Source organism: Canis aureus, chromosome 21 (assembly GCF_053574225.1).
Source record: "Canis aureus isolate CA01 chromosome 21, VMU_Caureus_v.1.0, whole genome shotgun sequence".
NCBI lineage: Eukaryota > Metazoa > Chordata > Mammalia > Carnivora > Canidae > Canis > Canis aureus.
This window is the reverse complement of record NC_135631.1, coordinates 16,750,417-16,777,780: the sequence shown is the minus strand read 5'-3', so window position 1 is coordinate 16,777,780 and position 27,364 is coordinate 16,750,417. Positions and strand designations below refer to the sequence as shown.

Genomic DNA, 27,364 nt, shown 5'->3' with positions numbered 1-27,364 from the left:
TAAAAGATTATTTCAATCTACCATCACTTTGTCGTTACCACAACATAAAAAAGAAACTAAAACTTTTGTACAAAAAAAGAAAAGGAAAAAGGAAAGAAAAAAACTGAGGGTGTTTAATGTACAACTTCAATACACCTCATAGTGAATAAGCAATAAAAATTTATTTTCATTGATTATAGGAATTGTGAAGAACTGTCACTTGGAAGGTCAAATGAGACAGCAGACATGACGGTAGCGGTGAGATCCTCAGGACCATTTATTTTATAAGTGGCTTTATCTTATTTCATCTTGAAGTGAACTCTACCCCCTAACGTGGGGCTTGAACTCATGACCCTGAGATCAAGAGTTGCATATTCTACTGAGTGAGCCATCCAGGACAATCTTTGATTTTTTTTAATAATAAATTTATTTTTTATTGGTGTTCAGTTTGCCAACATACAGAATAACACCCAGTGCTCATTCTGTCAAGTGCCCCCCTCAGTGCCTGTCACCCATTCACCCTCACCCCCTGCCCTCCTCCCCTTCCACCACCCCTAGTTCGTTTCCCAGAGTTAGGAGTCCTTATGTTCTGTCTCACTTTCTGATTTTTTCTACCCATTTCTTCTCCCTTCCCTTCTATTCCCTTTCACTATTATTTATATTCCCTAAATGAATGAGAACATATACTGTTTGTCCTTCTCCGATTGACTTACTTCACTCAGCATAATACCCTCCAGTTCCATCCACGTCGAAACAAATGGTGGGTATTTGTCACTTCTAATCCAGGACAATCTATTTTAAAGTCAGGTAATTGGCAACTTTAACTTCTACTTCCTTTATATTCTAACATATTCATGACTTCCAGGGGTTAGAACATAGGCAGTTTTGGCAGACATTATCCTACCTATCCAAACCATAAGTGTAAGTATTTGTTTCAGGATTCTCCAGTCTATTCTACTGATCGTTATGTCCATGTTTATGCTAATACCCCAAGGTCTGAATTACTGTCCCTTGGAGTAAGGTTTGAAATTGCTTTTGGCTCTTCACTTTTTAAAAAAAAATTTTTTTTTTGGTTTTTCTCTTTAAAGTAATTCTTTTCCTTTAGCCTCTCCATATATTTTAGTAACCCTTCCAAGGTTGCCCCTCTTTGTTCAACCTTGCAAAAGGACATTTAGGTTTTGTCACATTTTGTGGTCTTCATTTCCTTGTGAATGTTCCATACCATGTAACATTTATGTTACATACATTTGCGTGCTTTTCTCCTGTCAATCTCTCTCCTGCTAATTAAATTCTCAAGCCCAGCCCTGAACACTAAGGTAAATTTTATGTCTCCAATACAGTTTCACTCCACAATCACCAAACAACCTCTCCCCTCACTTATTGTGAAGAAGCCCTCTGGCATATTTATCAAAGTCTCAGGGAGAGAAATAGAAATCAGAGAAACTTCAGAGTGGAGACCAAAAATATAATCCATCTGGTTATGCCAAGTAACAAAATATGTGATGTCATTGTAAATCTTTTGGGTCTAAAGCCTGGGACTTAATATTATTCTTCAGGTTTTATAGCTCATCACGTATTATCTTTAAAAAGACCCTTATCCCAACTGGATAGTGCTTGTTGTAATAGTCCCCAGTTTTATCACATTGAAAAAAGTCCACTTTATAACAAACATTTAAGAAACTTAGTTTATCGAGCTGAAATGGTTCTATGGTTAATACAACCTACTTACAAACATATTTGTAGATATGGGTAAAACATCTAATTCTTTTTTTTTTTTTTTAAGATTTTATTTATTTATTGAGATACAGAGAGAGAGAGGCAGAGTGTGTCACACAGGCAGAGGGAGAAGCAGGCTCCATGCAGAGAGCCTGATGTGGGACTCGATCCCAGGGCTCCAGGATCACGCCCCGGGCTGCAGGCGGCGCTAAACCGCTGCGCCACCGGGGCTGCCCCCAAAACATCTAATTCTAATTGCAAAGATGATAAAAAAGAAAAGTAGCTCATAATGTAACTATTCCATGGTAATAATTACAGGATGTATTCTAAAATATCCTGAATTTTTATATGTAAATCCTGCAACACTTGATGAAATGGTTATACATATATGTAGAGTCATCACAAATGTATTAGTGATTCCAATATCAGGAGTGGCATTTCCATCGGTGATAGGATTTTTCCGACAAGGTGAATAGTTTTTGATAAAGTTCCAAACAAAATAAATGAGCCTCTTCTTTCCCTTTTGAATTCCTACGTGAGTTGATTTATAGTAAAATCTTGCAAAATGTAGTGTTTATTTGTAAAGCAGAGTAGACTTCAAACTCACACAATTACAAAGATCTTTTTCAATGCACAAATGTCCATTAAGACACTGGCTGTGCAGGGTGGGGCATTTTTTTCTTTGGATGAGAGTAGCCCCTAAGTGTAAAACCTTTTCATCCTTGTGTGCTGCTTACTAAATGGGCCCTTGATCTATGTGGCAGGCAAAGATCCAACGACACATTTCAAAAATGTTCCTTAAAGGATGTTATCAGTCTGTGAAGAAACTCCACTCCACAGGTTTGCATTTTACCTTGGACTTACGATCGGGTTCTTCTGGGAATTATGTGAAGAAATAGAAAAATACCTGGAGAATATCTTTGAGTGGAAACTTCTACTTTTCATGGGCCTTCGGGGTCACTGAGGCCAAGAGGAGATAGGAGCCCACTAGGATGTAAATTCCACGAGAGCAGGAAGTTTTGTCTGTTTCATTCATTATTATATGCTTAGTGCCTAGAATAATGTCTGGCATATAGTAGACACATGATAAATATTGAATGAATACATGAATGAAGCAATGAGCATCCCTATTTGGAAAAGAAACAAAGCAATAGAATCGATTTTCTGGGTGGTTGTTAATTGGGTGTTTAACTGACTAAGCCACAACGGCGCCCCTTAGTTATATTATTCTTATTCTTTGTCACGGATGTCTGCCTGCCATTACAATGTTGTAAAGCCTGGAGGAGTTAAAGAGGAGTTGCCTAAGGTTTTACCTTTAACGAGATGAGCTATGAACAGATCTACTTTGAATGCTATGCAGGCACAGAAACAAGTAGGGCATACATTTCCTTGGATAGAGTGGCTTAAAGAATTGACTTCTGTTTGATTAATCTGGCTGGAGTAGTCTGGCCCTGTTTGCTACCCGGGGACCATATGATATGATATGATACTCTCTTATAGTGTATCAAACTGAAAGGGATTTTAGCTTTTCAGGATGTCTTTGGCCTTTAATAATCTCTGGTAATCTCAGCTACTTCATCCTGTTGCCCAGATGCTGTCTAGATTCTAAGGACACTGTTTTTGTTGTAAATGGTTCCTGTATTGCTTGCATGTCTGTGTACCTAGTTGTTTTTTTCTCCCTTGTCTTTTTTTTTTTTTTAATTTTTTTTAATTCATTTATGATAGAGAGAGAGAGAGAGAGAGAGAGAGGCAGAGACATAGGCCGAGGGAGAAGCAGGCTCCATGTACCGGGAGCCCGATGTGGGACTCGATCCCGGGTCTCCAGGATCGCGCCCTGGGCCAAAGGCAGGCGCCAAACCACTGTGCCACCCAGGGATCCCCTCCCTTGTCTTTTTCTGTGATATTAACTGCCTTTTTTGGAATCTAAGAGTAAGATGTGCTCTTTCTCCTTGTAAACTCGACAGTTTCGGAAATTGTCGTCGGAGGGTGGTGAAGATATTTCAAAAGAAGTCCTTTGTTTAGCACTTAAGATATCATAGTATATACATGACCTTCATCCTGGTTGTGAGGAACAAGTAAAAATTTCCATCTACCTCTAACATCTGGATCAGAAAACTTACCTAAAGTTCTCAGCAATGCCATCACCTCAACAGAATTCAAATCTGCTTCCATCACATATCTTTATAGTAGCTTCCGGATCCCCAGAGTGACAGATTCCTGCAACACCCTCGGGATTTCATAAGCTTAGGAAATGCCTAACCAGACAATTAAAGAAAATTGTGTGTATTGTTTAATAATGGAGAATTCTTTTTTTGAGACTATGATTTCCTGGTGACAGTATAGTCATTTATAATTTGTATTCTCTTTTTCTTGACTTGTGTAGAAGCTAAACTAAGCCATATATGTGCACGTATATCATGTATAGAAATATATTCATATATTATGTACATATTAAAGTATTGTTTGTTCAACAATACTGATACTTGTGTTAAATGTCGAGTACCTTTCTTTTGTTCAAAATCCATTCTCCACTTTTTGAACCTCCTTTGTGCTCCATGATACTCAGCTGTATTAATTGCATGAGTGGGCTCCATTGGTCTCTGTGTCCTTAATGGGTTTAGCCAGTAGTTGTCATCGGTGGGGAAAGGATGGAGGTCTGAGTGGTTTTTTCCATTTTCCTTTCTTGCAAAGAAATGCCACAGCTGGCTCATCCAGGACCTAGATCATAGCTCCTACCAGCTTTTGACCCATTCAAAGCTCTCCTCCATTGCTCATGACCTCTATGACTTGATGCACCTTCAAAAATAGAGAAAGTTGGAGCTCTCAGAAGTTATTTGTTCTAGAGTTACTACATTATTCCTTAGGAGTTCTCTATACCACACACAATTCTTTTTGCAATAATCCTTTTAAACCCTCTTCAAATTAATCAGTTTAACTGGCTATCTGATCCTTACCAGATACCAATCCTAGAAGTATTGCCAGGAGATAATCCAAATGGGATTAGATCCTTCATATATTCGAAGGTTAAACATTTAAATCCGTCATGGTGGGAAATAGAACAATGGTAATGTATTGCATCCAGTAGCATCAAAATTACTTAAATTATCACCAGTGGCTTCATGGAATCAAGATCAGGTCGACAGCAAGGCATTATTTTTCTGTTGCACAGAGGCATGCCATAAATATCACGTGGTGATTTGGCTTCTGCAGCAGTTTAAAGCTGGACTTTTGGCTTATACCACCAGGCAGCTAGAGCACCATATGGCACTGAAAACTTTCAGAGACAGGATGGAAAGAGTTGCCCAGGAGATCACAGGTGGGTGGTAACCGAATATTTTGTTCAGGAATTTGTGGTAACGTCTCACGGATTAGGTGCTTCTTAAGGAGTGATGTCAATGGGAAACCAACCAAAGTGATATTTTTCTTATAAAGTAAAGAATTTCTTTTTTTATTGGTTGGGCCATAGAGAGCTTCAAGAAAATGGGAATCTGGGACGCTGGGTGGCTGGATGGTTGAGCATCTGTCTCGGCTCAGGGCATGATCCCGGTCCCGGGATGGAGTCCCACATCGGGCTCCTTGTGAGGAGCCTGCATCTCCCTCTGTCTATGTCTCTGCCTCTCTCTCTCTATGTGTCTCATGAATAAATAAATGAAGTCTTTAAAAATAAAAAAAAAGAAAGAAAATGAGAATCTGAATTAGCATGAATAGCTCTCCATTTTAGAGTTCTGTGTAATTCAAACATCTTGGAGTTACACTATTGCGCTCTGTCTCTACTGGGGTACTATGTGTTAAGACTCATACTGATTACACACCTTGGATTTACTTTACAGGTAATGTGTATTATTGCTGGTCTGATCAGGCTTTCCTGCTCTGTATGGAGCTCCTACAGTTTGGGGGACTACTTGCTTTACGTTCACTTTCTTGTGGTGTTTGTTAGTTTACTACTACTTTTACCACTAGAAACAAGAACATATTCATGTTGTATGAACACAAACAATATCTTCATTGCCCTACTTTTAAAAACCAAAATTAAATGTAACTTATCCTATTTTCACTTTGTTTTATCACCACCTGTTTGTATCACCTATACGAATTTTTCTCTGTTGAGTAATGGGTAGTCATAGACTTTTATTTCTCAAACTGTTTTAGCTCACTGTAGTTATTATTCTTTATCATCATAATAGTGCTTTGATGATCAAAATATCATCATTTGGATGTGGAAGACCTTGCAAGTTCACCCTTGTAAAATAAAAGAGGAACTCACAGTGATCACACAGTGATTTACAAAAGTCATATCTATAGAAACTTGACAGATTTTTCCTTAATTGAGGGACATATGGAAGAAATATAGATTGGAGAGATGATGCTTGGTGAGTTTAATCGTACCAGATTATTTCATGGGTACCTCTGGGTCTTCGTGCTAATGCTTCTGGGGGCAAAAGGTAGATAAAAACACTTAAGAAATCCTGGTGAGGCAATAGAAAGGGATAATTTCAACCAATTAACTTTCATAGGAAAATATTTAAAATGAACTCAGCATATTTGTTCTTATTTTCAAGAACCTAACAGGATAGAACTTATTCTGTGTATATCAATCAGTCATAAATATTCTTACACTAAAGATGTGAAGTGTTCTGCTATATTTTGAATGTAAAGGATAATTTTAAGTTTTCATTCATTTTTAATCTAGAGTAGCATGAAATTCAATAAAAATTCTTAAATTTTGTATTTAAATTCTATCTCCTAAAATGCTCTAATTTTGTCTTCTCTTAAATTGTCATGGATCAAGGGTGCAAAGTCTTTAACTTGCATTGTCAGATTTCTTTTTTTTAAGGTTTTATTTATTTTTTCATGAGACACACACACAGAGAGAGAGAGAGAGAGGCAGAGACACAGGCAAAGGGAGAAGCAGGCTCCAGGCAGGGAACCCAACATGGGACTTGATCCCAGGTCTCCAGGATCAGGCCCTGGGCTGAAGGTGGCGCTAAACAGCTGAGCCACCCAGGCTGCCCACATTGTCAGAATTCTTAATCATGATGGAACACAATTGCAGCTCTTCTTGAAATATAGTAACCTGATCAAATATTGTCATTGCATCTTCTTAGAAGGAGAGAATCTTGATTTATTTAATGAGTTTATTCAGAGCCTCTTTCACATCCTTATTCCTCAGGCTATAGATCATGGGATTCAACATGGGGAACACCACAGTATAAAATGTAGAAACTATTTTGTCTGTGTCCAAAGAATAGCTAGATCGGGGACGAGAGTAGATGTAGAGAATGGAGCCATAGTACAAGGTGACAGAGACCAGGTGTGAGGAACACGTAGAGAAGGCTTTGAGTCGGCCCTGGGTGGAGCTGATCCTCAAGATGGTGGCAATAATAAACTGGTAGGAGGCTAGGATGAGCACTGTGGGGGTGATGACATTGGAGCACAGGATCAAATACAGCACAGTCTGGTAGCCATCTTTCCTGCCACAAGCCAACTTCACCAGGGGATACAAATCACAAAAAAAGTCATCAATGATATTGCCACTACAGAAGTTCAGGTCAAAAGTTCTTTTGGTGATGATAGAAGAGTTAATAAAAGCACCAAGATATGAGGATGCTACCAAAAATGCACACAGCTTTATAGACATGGCCTGAGCATAGCGCAGTGGCTTTGAGATGGCCATATAGCGGTCATAAGCCATGGCAGCCAACAGGTAACACTCACTGTATGCCAGTCCAGCAGAGAAGAAGAACTGACATACACAGCCAGCAAAGGAGATGCTTTTGTCTTCAGAGATGCAGGTCAAGAGAATCTTTGGGGTATAGACAGAGGAATACCAGAGATCCAGAAAAGATAGATTCCCAATGAAAAAATACATGGGTGTGTGCAGCCGGGAGTCATTACAGATCAACACTATGAGGGTGGCATTTGCTACCACAGTCAGAGAGTACACACCAAGGAATACCACAAACAGGACCAGCTGCATCACTGGGTCTGTCGTGAAGCCCACCAGGATGAACTCAGTCACTGTATTGTTGCTTCTTTCCATGGCTTTCCTAAGAGGAGAGAAAATGTGATTTCAGCTCGCCTCATTGTGCTGAATAAATAGATAGTATGCTAAATTAAAAATTATATATACTGTAGTTTTATTTTCATTTTTTGTTTCCTGATCATTTTCTTTCCTCTGGACTCTAACTCATGAAACCAAATCTCTTCTTAGCATCTCTTATAGGACATCTACAGGCATTTTAAAAAAACCTGATTTCCAACAATTCCTCCTTACCCTGCTTTTCTCTCAGTGGAGTAACTGGCAGTATTCTAGTTTAGGGGAAACCATTTACTATTCTTGACTCCTCTCTGACTTTTACATTTTAACTGACTGATCAGAAACATCTTGATTCTACCCTCACAATATATCCAGAGACTGACCAGTGTTTTCCAGCTCTGGTGGGTGGTTCTGCCCTAGACTGAAACCCTTGAGATCTCCAGTGTGTGTTATCAGAGAGCTTCTAATGGTCTGCCCACAACCTCTCTCCTTCTATCCTTTACCCAGACCAGTTCTCTGAACAAGGCAGGCAGAGCGATTCTGTTAAAAGACCGGTTAGATTATGTTACTCTTCTGCTTCAAACGCTCCAGTAACTTCTCAACTTATTCATAATAAAGTCATCGCAAAGATGAGCAAGCTTTTTGCCTCTCTGCTTCTGACTCCTACTGTCCATTCTATCCATGACATCCTCCTTTCAATTCTTGGAATAAACAGAGGATGCTCTGAACCTTTGAAGTTGCTTCTCCGTATGACCAGGATGCTCTTCCTCACGTATCTTTTTTTTTTTTAAGATTTTATTTATTTATTCATGAGACACAGACAGAGAGGAGAGAGAAAGAGCCAGAGACACAGGCAGAGGGAGAAGAGGCTCCATGCAGGGAGCCTGACATGGGACTCGATCCCGGGTCTCCAGGATCACGCCCTGGCTAAACCGCTGAGCCACCTGGGCTGCCCCCTCACGTATCTTTATAGCAAACTCTCTGACATTTTTTAAAGTCTTAATTGCCACATATTACCCCTTTTCAGGTGTTCCTGATCACCATTTGTAATTTACTTTCCTGGCATTTCTTATATCCTTTTTCTACTTTATTATTCTCCTGAGGGCTACTCAGTATCTAATACTATGAACATCCCATTAATTTAACTTATTTTCAGGTGTTCCTGATCACCATTTGTAATTTACTTTCCTGGCATTTCTTATATCCTTTTTCTACTTTATAATTCTCCTGAGGGCTACTCAGTATCTAATACTATGAACATCCCATTAATTTAACTTATTTTCTTTTCTTTTCACTAGAATATTGCTAAAATAAAATAAATAAAATCAAAGGACTCTGCCCCTACAGAGTCCTTTGATTCCTGGGACAACAATTGATTAGTAGCCATCTGAAATTTCCTGATCAGCACTAGTGAAGTCATTTGCATTATAAAAACTGTTTCCTCCTTTTCCCTCAAAATATGTTCTGGCTTGAAACAATCACTTCTTTTCTTTTCTTTTCTTCTTTTTTTCTTTCTTCTTTTCCCCAAAGATTTTATTTATTTATTCATGAGAGACACAGGGAGAGAGAGAGAGAGAGTCAGAGACACAGGCAGAGGGAAAAGCAGGCCCCACGCAGGGAGCCCCATGTGAGACTTGATCCTGGGCCTCTAGGATCACACCCTGGGCCAAAGGCAGGCACCAAACCTCTGAGCCACTCAGGGATCCCCTCTTTTCTTTTGCTAATAACTTCCTTGCTCCACTGTCCATCCTACAAAAATATTCCATTCAGTGCAGCTCCCAATCCTATTTGCCTGATGGATTTTTGCTTGATTCATGAATCACTAGATAAAGCCAATTGGATCTTCAACTTGACTGGACTGAATTTTGTGTCTCAGCAATATACCCTTCCCTACCTGTTTTTGATGGAAAACACATATCATTTCAATGTTTATCTCATGTTAATGTGTAGGTTATTATGAGATTTTGTGGGCTGTTTGTTTTAAATGAGTCAATAACAACAATTGTGCAACTGAGCAAAATCTTTGAAAACACAGATCAATGAGAACTATGAAGGGTTTCCCGCGGGAAACACTGGACAACTTCCATGACAGGTATACTGAAAGATTGATAGCAGTAATTTTACAGATGACAAAATTCAGTGTTAATAAGTAGCTAGTAAGTATACAATTAGCAGAGGTGCTGTCTTACTCCAGAGATCTGGTATTTAACCACTAAGTCATGTCCTTTCATATTTGATATTAGGTTAAGAGTTGCTTATAGGCTCCATACATGGGTCTCTCTCTTTTTGGTTATAACAACTTAACTCAAAACCAATAGAATAATGCTGACAGATTCAGATGCTGTCATAGATAAGTACCTTATACATATGGGGTCTGATAAATGCTTCTAAGTAGTACTCAAATCATCTAGCAGAGTCCTGTGTCTCACATTTACAGGCAACCCTGATTATGAACACAGAAATGGTCTACTCACCTCATCCAGGGCCAAGACACTTGCCTGAAACTCACAGTCACAGCCAACAAAGGACCACACTGTGGATCCAAGTACCTTATACTTGTTCAGGATCCCCAGTGTATTTGATTCCTCAAGTACCTCAGGGGTTCATCGCTTTTAAAGTGCCTAAAAGGCAATTAACCAAAAAGCATATTAACTTTGAGAGATTCTTCTTGCTCAAAGCAAAAACAAAAAAAAAAAAAAAGAGAGAGAGAATGATTTTAAAAGTAATAATTATTGTGATATTTTGAGAAACTACTCTTTGCCAAAGACTTTCCTGGAAACTATATTTGATTGTCAAACAACTCTGTGGAATAGGTATTGCAATTCCTATCACAGATAAGAGAATAAATCCAGACTACTTAGTTAACTTTCCTAAGTCAAGCTCAGAAAGAAGTAAATGCAGTCAGAATTTAAACTCAAGGCAGCTTGATTATCCTCATAACATTTACTGAATTCTTAGTATGTCCCAGGCACTCTGCTGAATGCTTTAAAAGAGTCCTTATTTTAACCTTCATAATAATCTTGTGAAGTAAGTATGATTATTAGTCCCATTTTACAGATGAGCTATTTGAGAGAAACAATTGTACATATGTTGTTCAGGGTCACAAAATTTGAGGCTTCTAGAGCCAAAATTCAAAACCAGTTCTCCCATAGTGTATCATCTATTCCCAAACCTACATATCTATCTAGCATTTACTATATTCTCGATGCTTTTCCAGGCACTATAGACAAGAGAGAGAACTAAGGCATGAGATCTGATCTCAAGAAAGGTGTAGTTTATTTGGGGAAACAGAATCTTTATAAACAAATAAGCACCACAGGTTATGATAGAATTGTCTATCATCCCTGATGGTGGGAAGCATGTATGTGTGCCATGGGAGATTTTACACGGGAGGAAGAGATACATATCCTGCTTGAAGAGACATTTATGGCAAAGAAAAAAGAAACTAGAACCATCAAGGCATAGAGGCAAGACATGGGATTGAGGGTGAGAAAACTGTCCAAAGTTTGTCAGATGCATCTGGAATATAGTGTGTTTTTGTTGGAATGATGTTAGATGAGATTGTGCAGGGCCTTTAATGCCATACTCAGAATGTTTTTGAAGACTATGGTTTAACCTTGACCAACATTAAAATACTTTAAGGGTGCCTGGGTGGTGCAGTCCATTAGGCTTCTGACTCAGTTTCAGCTCAGGACATGATCTCAGGGTCCTGAAATCAAACCCCGAGTGGGCTCTGTGCTCAACGTGGAGTCTGCTGAAAACTCCCTCTCTCTCGGCTGTCCCCCTCTGTTCTTGTTCTCTCTCTATAAAATAGATAAGTCTTTTTAAATTTATTTATTTATTTATTTATTTATTTATTTATTTATTTTAGTCACAGAGAGAGAGAGAGAGAGAGAGAGAGGCAGAGACACAGGCAGAGGGAGAAGCAGGCTCCATGCACTGGGAGCCCCACGTGGGACTCGATCCCGGGTCTCCAGGATCGCGCCCTGGGCCAAAGGCAGGCGCCAAACCGCTGCGCCACCTAGGGATCCCTAAAATAGATAAGTCTTAAAAAAATGCTTGAAATGTGAATGGCTTTGGCAAAACTTTGATGGTATTAGGGAGGCAGTTAGCACGCACTGCTCAAATCAATATGTGCTCCAAGTCTGAATAATGAATGATAGACACTCCACTCCACTCCTGATTCAAGATCAGAAAAATAAGAAGAGAGCAGGCCTCCTAAAGATGAAAGTGGTGACTGGGGATTGTAAAGCAAATCAGTGTGTATGGCTGAGTCTAAACTCAGTGACTCTGACTCTACCTTTTGAGCTCTTTTCTACAACAGCAAATTCCTCCTAAACATTTTCCTGCCATGACAAAGATCCTTCATCGTTTTAGGCTTTTTTTTTTTTTTTTTTTTTTTTTGCTGCTAGTGATATCTTGAAGAGAAGGGGCAAATGACTCATACCTTCCCAAACCTCATGCCCTAACTCACCCATCCTCCCATAAAGATGATTGGTAACCTAGGGAGAGGCAGCACAGGTGGAAAATGGAGAGCTTCACAGTGCAGTGGAATATTTGTACCCCAGGGGACCTTTTGCCTAGGGATGCCTATGTGTCTCCACAGGAACTCTGAACTCTCCTGTATACACACACACACACACACACACACACACACACACACACACTTCATTTGTATACCAGAGGATGTTCACTTGTGAGGTATTTGGACTTGCTATTCATTCTGCTTAGAATATTATTTTATCTCCTTTAGTTGTCCGAAATATATCACCTTCTCAGGAAGGTCTTCCTTTATAACCCTCTTCAAAGTTGTGTCCCTTCCACATCCCCTAGCACTCTCTATCTCCTACCTTGCTTTATTTTCCAGAGCACTTACCATCTGGGTTACCATATAATTGACTATGTTATTTCCTGTCTCCTCCCAGTAGGATGTGAATGCAAGAAGGGCATGTTCTGTTGCTTGTTTTGTTCACTGCTGGATGCCAGGGCTTAAAACAGTATCTGCCATAGAGTAGGCATGAATAGTATTTGCTGAATAGATGAATAGATGGACGGCCCTAATTCTCGAGAAGTGTTTCAATCAAATCCACATACTTGTCTGCACCAATGATGGCATTTAACCCTTCAAAGACGTCTTTGCTATTCTATATTCTTTGCAATAACAGAAATCTCTGAGTATTCTGTGCTAGTCACAGGCCTGTGCACGAGAAACCAGGGACAAATAGTTAAAGAATAAACAGCCTGACCACTGTTATAGGCATAATAATTGCATTTGAAATAGAGTATATTTGCGAGGGAGGTTGTTTCCACGTGAGCAGCAAGTTCTTTCATGTTGAAGAGCTATGAGGAGCCATATCTTTGAAATGAAAGTGGCCACAACTGGAGGGTAGTCCATCCAGACACAGCACTGGGCCTTGGGGCTGAGGACAGGGATTCAGAAGCTTGATCTTTCTGTTTACATCCTGCTATATACAGAATGTAAACGGCTCTTGAGCTGTCCTGGGAAAAAAACCTAATTTCTATGCCATCAGTAATATCCAAATCCCATAACTTACTTAAATTCAGTGCAAGATCTCATTCCAACATTCTAAAATTCAAGTCAGCTCATTCCAGAATCTTCTATAATTGTTTGTAGATCCTGTTAAAAAGAAAACCACAGGCTCAAAATAATGGGAGTCACTTATGTTAATTAAGGCCCATGTCAGCTAACCTAACTGAAGTTTCAACCGCACTCTTCCACCCCAGAAGGTAACCTTTAACTAGTCAACATGGAATTACCTCGTGAGATATTCCTCCAGAGAGATTCCTTCCATTCCCCTGAGGAACATCACCTGGCCCAGAACAATGTATTCTTTGCTAATAACTTCCTTTTGCCACCCCCTTTCTACCCTTTAAACACTCTTCCTTTTCTACAGCTTGACAGAGCTCCTTTCTGCTTGCTAGGTGGATGCTACCCAATTTATGAATCACTTAATAAAGCCAATTTGATCTTTTAAATTACTCAGTTCAATTTTTTGTTATTTAACAATCCCAAGGGCTTTATATCCATGGAATTCCTCATGGTTTTGTAGCTTTGGGGAATGGCAAACAAGGCAATTAAACAACACTATGCATTGACAAAGTCAGGTCAACCTTATTTAATAAAGACTCAGAAAGGTTTTGTTTAGACACTGTGATTCCCCAATGATAGATGTATTTAACTATAATTTTCCTTCACATTCTATATTGACTTATATACAGAAATTCATATATTTACAGTTCACATATATACATTTGACTACTGGTAAACACATAAGTACTGACTTTGTAAGCAGCAAGAGTTAGGTCCCCAGAAACTGAAAGTCAGACGTAGCTCCCTTAACTTAAGAAAAGTCATTTTAGGCCCCTGGCCATCTTGTGAAAGATTGTAAGAACAAACAGTCATCAGGCCAGGAGATAATCTAATCATATCCAGGACGATAAATCAGTGGTAAAACTCCCAGTGCTGATTCAAAAGTGAAGATTGCCCTGATATATATTTTGAATTGTCTTTGCAGGATCTAAATCCCTCTAAGCACTCAGATACTGAAGCAACTGGAGCCAGAAAATTGATGATGCTGATCCTTGCCGGCTCTTGTGACTTTGACCTGGACTCAGTCACCTTAAGTCACCAACACCCAATGTTGTGTTGAATTGCCCACTGGACAAGCCTCTTTGTGAATATGCACACATCCTTAGCTTAAAACTCCATTTTAGTGTTCCAGGAGACAATGCTTTGTGAAAGATCCCAGTTCTCCTTTACTTGGTGTAAGTAAAACCCTTCCTTTTGCTACTCTTCAGCTTGCTTGTGTCTTTTGGCTTCACACCCACCAAGACGGGTAACAATATTTCTGTAGGGTACTAAGATACCTTCCATTAGCCCTTCTACATCCTTTGCCACCTTGCTTTCTGCTCCAGGAAAACATCCTGCACAGATTGTATCAGTTAACTTGGCTATTGGGGGAGGAAACTAAAAGGAGGAAAAAAGTGATATAGAATATGTATTCCTAGACTCTGTTCCTGCACAGCCAACCAAGGCCACATTAACCCCTAGATTAATGCCACAGCTTTTATCCCATTTTCCTCATCACAAAATTTCTCCCTTTCCCTCTCTTTCTGGGTTCTGATAACTGCTCTCTCCTCTTCTCCCTTCAGATCTACATGTATAGTAAGATGCTCTGTCAGAGGACTGGTTTGTCCTTTGTGGCTTTTCAATGCTCTGTTCACATCTTTGTAAATAGTCCCTTTATTAAGTTCTCTTCAATTTGAGTGGGCCATCTGTTTCCTGACAGGATTCTGACTGATACAGTAATTAATATTAGGAGTAGCCTAGAATGAAATCTTTAAACTGGCTCACTGGGGTTAATTTGCTCACATATTAAAAAAATGTGCAGATATATCACAATCTCCGGAATGGGAAGTGGTAAGCCATGGAATGTAATGGCATCATGATAATTTAAATCATCACCAGTAATGACACAGCTTGAAGTGCAGTTGAGGAGCAAAGCACTGAACAATCAATTGGTTGTAGCATTGATCGTGATCACAATAATATTGTTTGGAAAAATCATGAGATCTTTTGAACTGAAAATGATATTATCAGACTGTGAACAGGAAGGGCATTTGGAAAGCCTCAACTGTAGGTTTGAAGGAGTTTCCCTTCTCCGTCAATCCTTTAGGAAAGATATGGTTGAGGTCCAAACTGGGGCCTGATTGTGAGGATTGCAGAGAAGCAATACTACTAACATTGGCCCTTGAATAACATGGGGTTGAACTGTGTGGGTCCACTTACATGTAGATTTTTTTCAATAAATATAGAAAAGTGCTATAAATGAAATGTATTTTTCTTGTGACTTTCTTTATAACCTTTTTTTTTCTCTAGCTTAATTATAAGAATACAATATTGAATACATAGAACATATAAAATATGTATGAATCTATTATTTATGCTATCACTAAGGCTCTGGTCAACAGTAGGCCATTAGTAGGTAAGTTTTGTGGGAGTCCGGAATTATATGCTGACTTTTGAATTATGTGTGGGTCAGTGCCCCAACTCCCATGTTGTTCAAGGGTCAGCCATAAATGCTAAACATTGCCAGAGATTTTATGGCACTCTAAAATAATTGATGGAGGGAAGAATTGGGACCATAAAGCAATGGGATAGGGATACTGGGTAGACAAGGACAGAGCCAAAAATAAAAATCCCTGCTTGAAGAGGTAATCCCTAACTTCTCCTACTTGAAGAAAATAGCTTTTCTCTGGACTTTTCCAATGACTGCACTTAAGAAGTTGCCTTATGAGCTCATGCAATTCTCAACACCCAACCTCACCACACTCACCAACTCTGTAGTGAAAGTTAAATATCTAACACAGATGAAGAAATCAAAGACTTATCTTAGAACAATTATATACTAAGAAATTTATAGGATCTTACCAATCTGTTTATCATGAATCTGGGAAGCATGTATGAGAATGGGTTCTAAAAGTGAAAAGCCAAGGAGAATGAAATGTAAGGATTAATTAAGCCAAATTTATCATCACAGGTGCATCCATGAAAAATTCAGGAATTCACTGTTTCCTCAAGAACTCTAGGAATTTATGCTATACATACTCAATAGGATTGATTTTTTGAACTGTTTACTTACTGAAAAGAAAATATTCCCAATGCAGTGATGACAAAATATGTGGTTAACATCAATACCATAGGCATAGTTAATTTCTTCATGATGTCTATATTTAGTGTGCTAACTTGTGAGCATTACTTGTTTATTTATAATCTTCCCATGTTTCAGTCATGTTATTTGGACCTTCCTCGAGTTGAATTAACTTTACAAGATAAAAATGAATAAAAATATCTTCTCAGGATGGCAGTGGTTTCTTATTTGGAAAATAGAGGATTTCCTAAAGTCAATAAAACAGGAGCAACGTTTTTTTTTTTTCTTTTTTTTTTTTTTTTTTTTTTTTATGATAGGCACACAGTGAGAGAGAGAGAGAGGCAGAGACACAGGCAGAGGGAGAAGCAGGCTCCATGCATCGGGAGCCTGACGTGGGATTCGATCCTGGGTCTCCTGGATCGCGCCCTGGGCCAAAGGCAGGCGCCAAACCGCTGCGCCACCCAGGGATCCCTAATTGTTTAACTTTTAATATGACTTTTCAAACAGAAATTTTGTGGGATTTTTGCCAAATGGTATCTTCTAAAATAATTTTTTCATGAGTGGAAAATATCAGAAAAGGAGACAGAACATGAGAGACTCCTAACCCTGGGAGACGAACTAGGGATGGTGGAAGGGGAGGTGGGTGGGGTGGGGGTGACTGGGTGATGAGCACTGAGGGGGGCACTTGATGGGATGAGCAATGTGTGTTATTCTATATGTTGACAAATGGAACACCAATAAAAAATAAATTTATAAAAAAAATAAAATAAAATATTTTTTTCAAATCTTCAGCCAACATTAAATAACTCCTTTTATGTTATTATTATAATATTAATTTAATACATGAGAATTATTTAAGAATAATTTAGCCTTAAAATAGCTTTAATTAGTAATTGTACTCAATATTCATCTGTTAAATCAGAGATTGAGTAGGCATAGTTAACTATTCTATTAAAATCTGTTATCTAAGAAGAAAAAAAAAAGTGGGAAATATCACTAAGGGAGACAGAACATGAAAGACTCCTAACTCTGGGAAACGAACTAGGGGTGGTGGAAGGGGAGGTGGGTGGGGAGTGGGGGTGACTGGGTGATGGGCACTGAGGGGGGCACTTGATGGGATGAGCAATGGGTGTTATTCTATATGTTGACAAATTGAACACCAATAAAAAATAAATTTATAAAAAAAATAAAATATTTTTTTCAAATCTTCAGCCAACATTAAATAACTCCTTTTATGTTATTATTATAATATTAATTTAATACATGAGAATTATTTAGGAATAATTTAGCCTTATAATAGCTTTAATTAGTAATTGTACTCAATATTCATCTGTTAAATCAGAGTTGAGTAAGCATAGTTAACTATTCATTTAAAATCTGTTATCTAAGAAGAAAAAGAAAAAGTGGGAAATATCACTAAGAGAGAACATGAAAGACTCCTAACTCTGGGAAACGAACTAGGGGTGGTGGAAGGAGAGGTGTGCGGGGGGTGGGGGTGACTGAGTGACGGGCACTGAGGTGGGCACTTGATGAGATGAGCACTGGGTGTTATTCTCTATGTTGGCAAACTGAACACCAATAAAAAATAAATCATTAAAAAAAACATAAAATCTGTTATCTAATTCAGAATATCAGAACTCCTTTGTCTCAACTTGCTTATTTTGTATGGTATCTGCTACTGATTATTATTATTCATATTCATCAGCACTGATTATTCCTTTCTGATCCTTGTTTAACTCCTAATTTTACTGGAATTGTCTGGAAAACACAGTTCTTTATACTTATTATTATTTGCTGTTTAAACCAATAAAACATGGACATATCAGTATTTATTTGAATCTTCATGTATTTCTCTATGCTAAATATTTAATCAAATTGCTTCCCTTGAAAATCCAGTCAAAATGAAATAAGCTGTTATATTTCCCCTTCTTTTGCTTTATTGCTATCTTATATTCTCTACATGCACTTCTCTCTCTCTCTCTCTCTCTCTCTCTCCCTCTCTCTTTTGAGTATCTTGAACTCCTTGGTTTTCATTGGTTCACCATATTGCAATAAAAACTATACTATTTTGGCTATTTCATAATTTTTCTTTGATGCTCAGAATTCCACACCTTCAACTTCACAGGACCCTTTAAGTTGGTTCCTTTTTTTCCTGTCTTTATTATTTGCAGACATATCTGTGTATTCTAGAATATTCCAGAATATTTCAGGCAGGTACTATTTATTTTCTCAGTCTAAAACATAGACTGAGCTATCCTCTAAGAAATACTTCGGTGGGTAGTAGTATTAAGGATACAAATTAAGTTCTCAAGCGTGGGAACAATAGGCTACAATGGGTTGACTCCTCTGAACATAGAAAGAGTGGTGGAGTGAAGTGCATCTGTTTGGTGGTACTATACTGTTTGAATGGTCACTAGTGGATTGACTGAGCAGAGATTTAGAATAAGACTGGAAATTTAGTGAGAAGGAAGTCTGAGAGAGGTATATGGATGCAATTCTTGGAAAGGACAGCGTGAAGATACTCATGCTCTATCTATCACAGATGTCCACTGGAGGGCACTGATTGCAGAAACCAATCTGCAAGGAGAATGTTGGTAAGCCTCTTTCCCTATGTTTTCTTCTAGAGCTTTACAGTTTCCGGTCTTACATTTAAGTTTTTAATCCATTTTGAGCTGATTTTTTGTATAAGGTTTGTGATAAAAGTCTAATTTCACTCCTCTGCCTGTGTATATTTAGTTTTCTCAACATCCTTTGAAGAGATTGTCTTTCCCTGTTGTGTGTTTTTTTGTACCTTTGTTGATAATGAGTTGACCATATATGCGTGGGTTTATTTCTGGGCTCTGTATTCTATTCTATTGGTGTATATGTCTGTTTTTATTCCAGTACCATACTCTTCAATTATTGTATTCTGTAATATGTTGTAAAGTCAGAAAGTACGATGCCACCAACATTGTTCTTCTTGCTCAAGTTTTTCGTTTGTTTGTTTATTTTTTGGCTATTTATGGTCTTTCATGGCTCCATATGCATTGAAAAACATTTTTAAAAAACAATTCTGGGGAAAATGCCATTAGTGTTTTGATAGATGTTACACTGAATCTATAGATTGCTATTTTAAAAAAGATTTTATTTATTCATTCATGAGAGACACAGAGATAGAGGCAGAGACATAGGCAGAGGTAGAAGCAGGCTCCCTCTGGGGAGCCTGCTAGGGACTCAATCCCAGGACCCCGGGATCATGCCCTGAGCCAAAGACAGACAGATGCTTAACTACTGAGCCATCCAGGCATCCCTAAAGATTGCTTTCAGTAATATGGACCATTTTAACCATTTTAACGATCTAATTCTTTCTGATCCATAAACAGTGGCTATCTTTTCATTTATTTGTGTCCTCTTCAATTTCTTTCATCAATGTCTTTTAGATTTTGGAGTAGAGAGCTTTCACCTCCTTGTTAAATTTATTCCTAAGTATCTTACTCTTTTTGATTCTATGGTAAATGGGATTGCTTTGCTTTCTTAATTTCCCTTTCAGATAGTTCATTGTTAGTGTATAGAAATGTAACTGATTTTTGTATATTGATTTTTTAACTTGGAGCTTTACTGAAAAATTTTCTTATTAGTTCTAACAAGTTTTTGATGGAGTCTTTGGGTCCTATAGAGACCCGAGATAGACAGTCATCATATCATCAATAGGATCCCATATGGTTTCAAAAAACCTCCAGAATTTTTATTAGGTCTTTGTGCTGACCATGGCCCTAGGCAATGTACATATTAATGTGAGAAAACTTTAAGTGTTTTTCTTGTCACTTATGAACTACACAAACCTAGGAAAGTGGTTTCTTTTTCTGAATTTCATTCTAGCAGAGTCCTCTCTGTTTCCTGGAGTTGTGAGGCTCAAATAAGAAAATATATGGTAACAGATATGTTCCATGTGTTGTTTTTCCTTCACGTGCTGGGTAGCTTCCATTACAATTCCGGAGTCAATGCACTCTGAGGGGATGACACCTGGTAAGGGTCTAATCTGGGAGTCTCCAGTTTAATCAAAGCAAAGTAGAACTGGACATTCCAAAAAGTCTTGGATGTAGTACTTTTTACATTATTTTTACCCAACAGTTCTTAAAAGGTGAATATAGTAGGGAAAAAATTAGAAGTAAAAATATGGAACTCCCTAAAAAGTTGAATATTTTGGGTTTAGTTTTGTGTGAATCCACAAGCATATCTTTTTTTTCCAGCAAAAATAGTGGAAAATCAGGCTTTAAGAGTTCACCTGGATAACTTTTAAAAATACCTATACCAGAATCCTATTGGCAAGGATTATGATTTAATTGATTCAGGATAGGTCTGGGCATTGATATTAAAACCAAACAAACTACAGCAACCGTTCAAGATTTGAGAATTATCAGATGAAGCGATATCATTATGTGGAAGCATGATTTTGACTCAACGGACTCTTTATACACCGGGAGGACTGAATTAATGTTAACTTTTTACTTCCTTCCTTTTATGTCTTCTTTCTTTGTTTTCTTCCTCTTTTTCTTCATTTCCTCCCTGTAGTTCCATAAAAAGGGAGTGATATAGTGATCTAGATATTTTAATGTTTGTTGTTTGTTTGTTTGTTTGTTTGTTTGTTTGAGAGAGGGAGAGCACAGTGTGAGAGGAGGGGAGGGAGAGGGACAGAAAGAATCTTAAGCACACTCCATGCTCAGTGCCCCACATGGGGCCTGATCTCCTGACCCTGAGATCATGACCCTGAGCTAAAATCAAGAGTCAAGTTATTGAGCCAGCCACCCAGGCACCTGATATTTTTATGTCCATTTTAAAGATAAATAAGCTGAGGTGCAGGAAAATGAAGTGGTATGTTTGAGGTCACATCTAGGAAGTTCCCATGCTGGCTCTACTGTGCCCTTATAAATAGTTTGTGTATTGTTACTATGCAATAGGAGATGCTTCCAGAGTTTGCTATGATCTGGGAGAAAGGAATGTAGGGTTCAAATTTGCTATGTGCATAGTTGAGAGCATACTAGCAGCATTATCATCTCTAAGTTCCAATAGATTCCAGGGAAATGACTCTGCGTTTGGTCTCTGAACTCTGCTTCTTAGGTTTTTCTCTTCTTGTGATGAATACACTCATATTCATGATTACCAGTATTAGGCAATTCTGAAGGATGAGGACACTCAGGTCACTTGGAAGGGTCACTTTAACCATGGTACAAGGTCATATGCGGGGGAGGAAGAAGAGAGAGTGCAACCAACAAATGCCTCAACCAGGAATCCCTCAGAACAAATAATTAAGTTTTAATTACTGATCTGGGACATTATCCCTCAAGAATCTACAAAGTTCAGCCGAAGCTCCTAAAGTGAGAAAACTCAGATGACTTAGGGATTGCACTGTGTATGTATTCATTATCTTTATTTTTTGTCTATAAAAGGGCTGAGTTGGATCATAGTACTATCTCATTTGTGGTTATAATAAAAAGAGATTTATTTTTATCTCGATGGGATTATATTTTTTGCTCATGGATATTACGTCTGCTGCCTTTTATGGGTTTTTGTGTACATGAGTATGTGGTGAGGACAGGTATTATTTCCATACATTGCTTGCACCTTACGGTACGTTTTATCTGCTGTGCTTATGATTGCAATTGTCTACTGAGATGTAAAAAAATAGTCAAATAAAACTACCAGTTATTTAAATAAAATAATTTAGAATTATTTTAAAGTGCAAATTATGGTTCTGTTAAATACTCTGAGAAAGCTGTATAGCTTCTCTGATCTTTAAAATATATTTTGGAGTTGTAAAAATGTTATTTATTATTAGCAAAGAATCTGAAAAAGTCATATAATAGAGAAATTTAATATATAGCAGTTAGTGTTTTTTTTTTTTTTTTTTTTTTTTTGTGGATTTTTTTCTTTCTGATAGAGAAAGCTTATTTTGCCGGTGGGGTGGAGGGGTTTTCTTTTTTTTTTTTTAAAGTTTTATTTATTTATGATAGTCACAGAGAAAGAGAGAGAGGCAGAGACACAGGCAGAGGGAGAAGCAGGCTCCATGCACCGGGAGCCCGACGTGGGATTCGATCCCGGGTCTCCAGGATCGCGCCCTGGGCCAAAGGCAGGCGCCCAACCGCTGTGCCACCCAGGGTTTTCTGATTGCCTGTGCTGAATATCACAATTTGTTAACCTGTGTTATGATATTTGCCATCATGGCATTCTTACCCATGTGTGGAGTTGGCCTCCTCTCAGAGCATGGCCTCCCAGGAGCCCCTGCTTTCATATTTTCCTCCTTCTCTTCCATGCTGCATCAAAAGTAAATCCCCCTGTTTGTTTAAAAGGCTTTGTGAAACTAATTCACAGTAAGTGGTAAATTATCAACTATAGTGCAATTTGTAAACACTGCAAGTTCTGCTTTTATAAAAAAAACAATCACTCCTTTTCTAGGATAATTTTCAAAAGTCAGTAGTGGATTCATAGGAAAAATATTTAAAGTCTTCCTGGTAGCTTTTCCTAATGTTTTTCCTTAACAAGGTAGGAAACAGGATTAGGATGCTATCTTTAGTCTTCTTAATTTTTAAGATTCTTAGTCCTTAAATTAATTTTTAACAATAAATCTTGTTAATTGATGAACTGATAATGAATGAAAAGACATCACAAATTATGGCATTATGACACACACGTAGGGATTGTATGAGTTTGTGTAGGCTCTAAATGTTTCTACAGTGATGTTGTAAGTAACTTCCAATATAATTATGTCTTTCTGCTCTCAGACTACAAGTATATTTAGAGCAAACTGAATAAACCGGAAGTTTATTTAACATTGTGAGCTATAATTTCCTAAGTTCTCACTCTGCCAAAACTGCTACATGGACTTTCTGATGTAACCAATTAAATAATCTTTAATCTTAGGTACTAATATAGTTCCCACTTAATCTAGGCGATAAAGAGTCTTGGAAAAGTTTAGAAACTTACCCAACTGACCCAGCAGAGAGCTGGTGGAGATATAATTCATATTCAGGTTGATTTTTATGCCTACATGAGGGTGCCTTGCAAACTTATCCTGGAAAAAGGAGGTATTACCAAAGACCAGAAATATCGTTGCTATATATCAAATCTATTTACCAAACTTAATAAACAATTTAACTACAAGTTGGAGAAAACAGCGTATTCAGTTGTTTATAAATTATCTAGATTACAAAGATTAAAGGTTTAGCTTTTTAACATCCTGAATTTATGAAGGAACATTAGAATTCTTTAGTTTTGTATAAAATATATATTAGATTGTTTCCTGTGACTTGCAGACAGAAAAAGGAGTCATTTTTCTGTGAATACATAAGATGCCTGATATGCTGTGTCTATATGATGCCAGAGTAACCTGAGCTTGTGTAAAATTTGTTAGCACACGTAGTACCTTCTTGGCATGAAGTGACATTAATCATTTCCCCTCTTCCCTGCCACCACCCCCGCCCCCGCCAAAACTGAATTAGATGGCTTTTTGAGCCATAGACAGTGCTCTTTAGAAAAAGAAGCAATTAGAGAGTAAATGATTTTGCAGGACCATATTCTTTGACTGAAATTATGGCTACCATGAGGTTGAAATTATTTTTAATCTGAGTTTAAAACTTCAGAAACATAGGACATAGAATCAGCTTATCTGAGTTTTCATCAATGTTTAACAGTGCTTATTATGTTCTAAGGAATGGGACAACATAAATAAACATGAAAGGATCCTTAGAAAGCCAAAGTCAATTGGAGAGATAGACTCATAACTTTTCATTCACACACACACACACACACACACACACACACACATATAAGTACAGTAATCGAGTATGTTCAAAGGATGGAAATGATTCAGCAGAAGGGATTCTGATTAATTCTGTCTGGATGAATTAGATTAGGGAGAGTTTCCAAGAGGATGCTTGTATGCTTACATTAAACAATTCGAACATTTAAATAATCAAATATGAGTTTTCCAGGCAGACAGGTTGGAAGAGGCATATGGCAATGGTAGCTTTTGCCTTGTGAGGTAAGATGGAGAGTGTGCAGCTAACTAGGTGTTGGTTGCTTGATTGAAATGGCTGTATAGAATTTACGGGTAATTATAAACCATTAAGGGCTTTTTCAACTTGCATTTAATTTCGTGAATTTGCTTCCTATTGTGGGAGATACATTTATCTACAAAAGTGTCTTTATTCCTCTTATCCTTATAATGGATTTATAACTCTGTGTTCTGATAGGAACAGAAACAAATTTGTAACCTGGAAACTGACAACAGAATGGGTTCTAACTCACTTTCAGCAGCAGCAGCCATCAAGTTACTAAAAATGTTCTTTGAGGCAACCTTTTTATTTACGGGAACTAAGGGAATATCCTCCTTTATTGAGGCTTCGAAATATAGAGAGTGTTTAAATGTTGAATCAATATATTTACGTTCCTTTATGTGAACACAATTCTACACATACATTCATGCCTAGAGGACCAAGACTATTGCATTTGTGGTTTTATTACTGTAGAAATAGCTATATACACACACATGTTGCAGGTGCTTGCATATAGATTCAGTAATTCAGTGATTTAGGACAAGTTGTTTACTGTCTCAAAGACTTAGTCTCCCTGGCGTATAGGGGAGTGGGTGGGGAATGCCAATAATTTATGATCTGTTCACTTCATATCACATGGATCATAATGATAATAGTTAACATATATTGAGCCTTTACTATATATGTCTGACTCTGTTTTAGGTACTTTTCGTGCATTATCTCATTTATCCTGTGTATCACTTCTGATGAAGCCATTCTGCCTGCCCTGTACAGATGAGGATGGTTGGGCACAGGTTGGTGTTGTGATTTGTGCAAAGTTTTCCCTGCTGGCACATAGTGGAACCACACATGTCCTCTTGCTCTCCGGTGGTGGATTCTGTGTATTTCACTACCAATGGTGTGATCTCCTGATTATATGCCACCTTGTCAACTGAAAAACTCATTGTGGATATCATTTATTGCATTATAATCACTGCTAAAATCACCAAAACATTTCTTATTTGCAGCAGAACTTGGTTAGTGCTGTTTGAAGGGCTTGACGGGAGCTCTATATCCTTCTGTTCACTCCCTTTCCTGATGCTCCTAGAGAAAATAGGGCTGTGACCTAACCTCTCCCCTCTCTTTCCAGGCCCATCACTCCTTTATCCCTGGACCGCAGATTGTCGATAATTTAATTGTATCATTTCACTGCATTATTAGATTTGAAAAACCCTGATTAAATCAAACTATAAGATAACACCTTATTTTTAAAAAATATTTTATTTATTTATTTAAGAGTTGGGGTGGGAAGGGGCAGAGGAAGAGGGAGAAGCAGACTCCCCACTGCGTAGGGAGTCCCGCAAGAGGCTCCATCCCACAGCCCTGGGATCATGACCTGAGTCAAAGGCAGATACTTCACTAACTAAGCCACCCAGGTACCCCATAAGAAAGCCCTCTAAAATATATTACATGCAAATCGATGTTATTTGAGAAAGGATGTGTTGCATAAAGTAGTCTTTTTCATGACCTGCAACTATTTGGTTCTTAAATGTCTTCCTGATAACATCCCCTTTGCTATCAAGGGATGGAACTGTTACCTTCATCACAACTTTCCACTGGATTATAAGCTCTGAGACTATTGAAAATGCCTGTTGTGTTTACTAGTATATACCCAGCATCTGGTACATACTAGATTATCATAAAGAGATTTTTGAAAGAAAGAATAAAAAAGAAAGAAGACCAAAAAAAAAAAAAAAAAAGGATGAACAAATGGGCAAATGAATGATTGGAAGCTTCCTCTGGCTGCTGTAATGGTGCCTACCTCTAGGACTCTTCCTTACCCTACATCAGTCTTCAGTCACTGCTTTTAATCTGCTCATGGCTGCAAGTCAGTTAACTGAACATGCTAACTTGGTGCATAAATAAATTTATTAAAGTAGACACAGGGAGGGGGCTAAGAGGTTCTCAATGAATAGACCTGGTAACTTTAACTTGTCTTGATTCTTTTTATTAATATTTCTCTGAAATAGGTTTTATTAGAGAAGCAAATTTTAGATAAATGTAGCTTCACTGTACATTAATAGAACTATTAATAATAGATGTTTTATATGCATTATTTCCTCCATGTAGACATTGTCCTAAATTCTTTATATACATTATTTATTTAATCTGCAATAAATTTATTCCTATTAATCTAACAATTATTCCCATTTTATGTATGATGAAATTCTCCAAGACCCCACGGTATGGAAATGGTGAAGCTGGTGGAACTGGCCATTATTGTGACCTGTGACTGGTTTTGTTGGTGGTGTATGCAGTCTTTGTTCTTTAGGGTATCAGGGTGTCCAAGCATGGGAAGATTGCGTCAGAGTGATAGAAAACAAGCACAGGCTGCTGTTCCTGCTTCTATTCTTAGGTTAGCACATGGAGTAATGCCTTTCACTATTTTTTAATTAATTTCTACATCATGCTGCTCAGTTGTTAGGTGTGGAGCAAAGACATAGTCTGATCTTTTTAAAGAGATGAGCCATGAGTAAAGCTTTGAAGAATGAAGAATAAATAGGTTTTGGAAAGATTATGAAGAGCCAAAAGAGCATACTCTTGGAGAAAAGTTAAGAATATCTGCTTAACTCAATTTGAATGTGAAATTACTTTTTTAAAAAAGCTTTTATTTATTTATTCATCTGAGGTATGGAGAGAGAGGCAGAGACATAGGCAGAGGGAGAAGCAGGCTCCCCACAGGGAGCCTCATGAGGGACAAGATCCCAGAACCCCGGGATCATGCCCTGAGCCTAAGACAGACACTCAACTGCTGAGCCACCCAGGCATCCCTGAATGTGAAATTCTTAATCTCATCTAGAGAATATGCCCTCCAAAAGTAGAAGAAAAGCTTTCCATTTATAGTACATCTCAGATACTCAAGATATAATTTCAGATCAAGATTACTTGAA

The 27,364-nt window shown here is 37.9% G+C and overlaps 2 protein-coding genes and 1 long non-coding RNA gene across 4 annotated transcripts in view; 2 read left to right on the top strand and 1 right to left on the bottom strand.

Annotated features, from left to right (window-relative positions):
- LOC144293382 (uncharacterized) overlaps positions 1-16,775 on the top strand; it is a 324,951-nt gene extending 308,176 nt beyond the window's left edge. The window contains exon 3 of the long non-coding RNA XR_013360659.1: positions 16,722-16,775. This is a non-coding gene — a long non-coding RNA (uncharacterized LOC144293382). The remainder of the gene's footprint in view (positions 1-16,721) is intronic.
- On the bottom strand, positions 6,818-7,735 carry LOC144293367 (olfactory receptor 9G1-like). The gene has a single exon (XM_077864459.1). It carries the CDS (start codon positions 7,733-7,735, stop codon positions 6,818-6,820), a length of 918 nt encoding a protein of 305 aa, XP_077720585.1.
- Positions 16,776-21,647: 4,872 nt separating the features above from the next.
- Positions 21,648-27,364, top strand: part of LOC144293366 (olfactory receptor 5M3) — a 145,609-nt gene continuing 139,892 nt past the window's right edge. For both annotated transcript variants that reach the window (XR_013360656.1, XM_077864457.1), the window contains exons 1-2: positions 21,648-21,793; positions 25,137-25,228. The gene's annotated coding sequence lies outside the window, so the exon portion shown is untranslated. The remainder of the gene's footprint in view (positions 21,794-25,136; positions 25,229-27,364) is intronic.

Excerpts from the sequence above, each read along its gene's own strand:
- LOC144293367 (XM_077864459.1), bottom strand. The coding sequence starts at position 7,735 with ATGGAAAGAAGCAACAATACAGTGACTGAGTTCATCCTGGTGGGCTTC.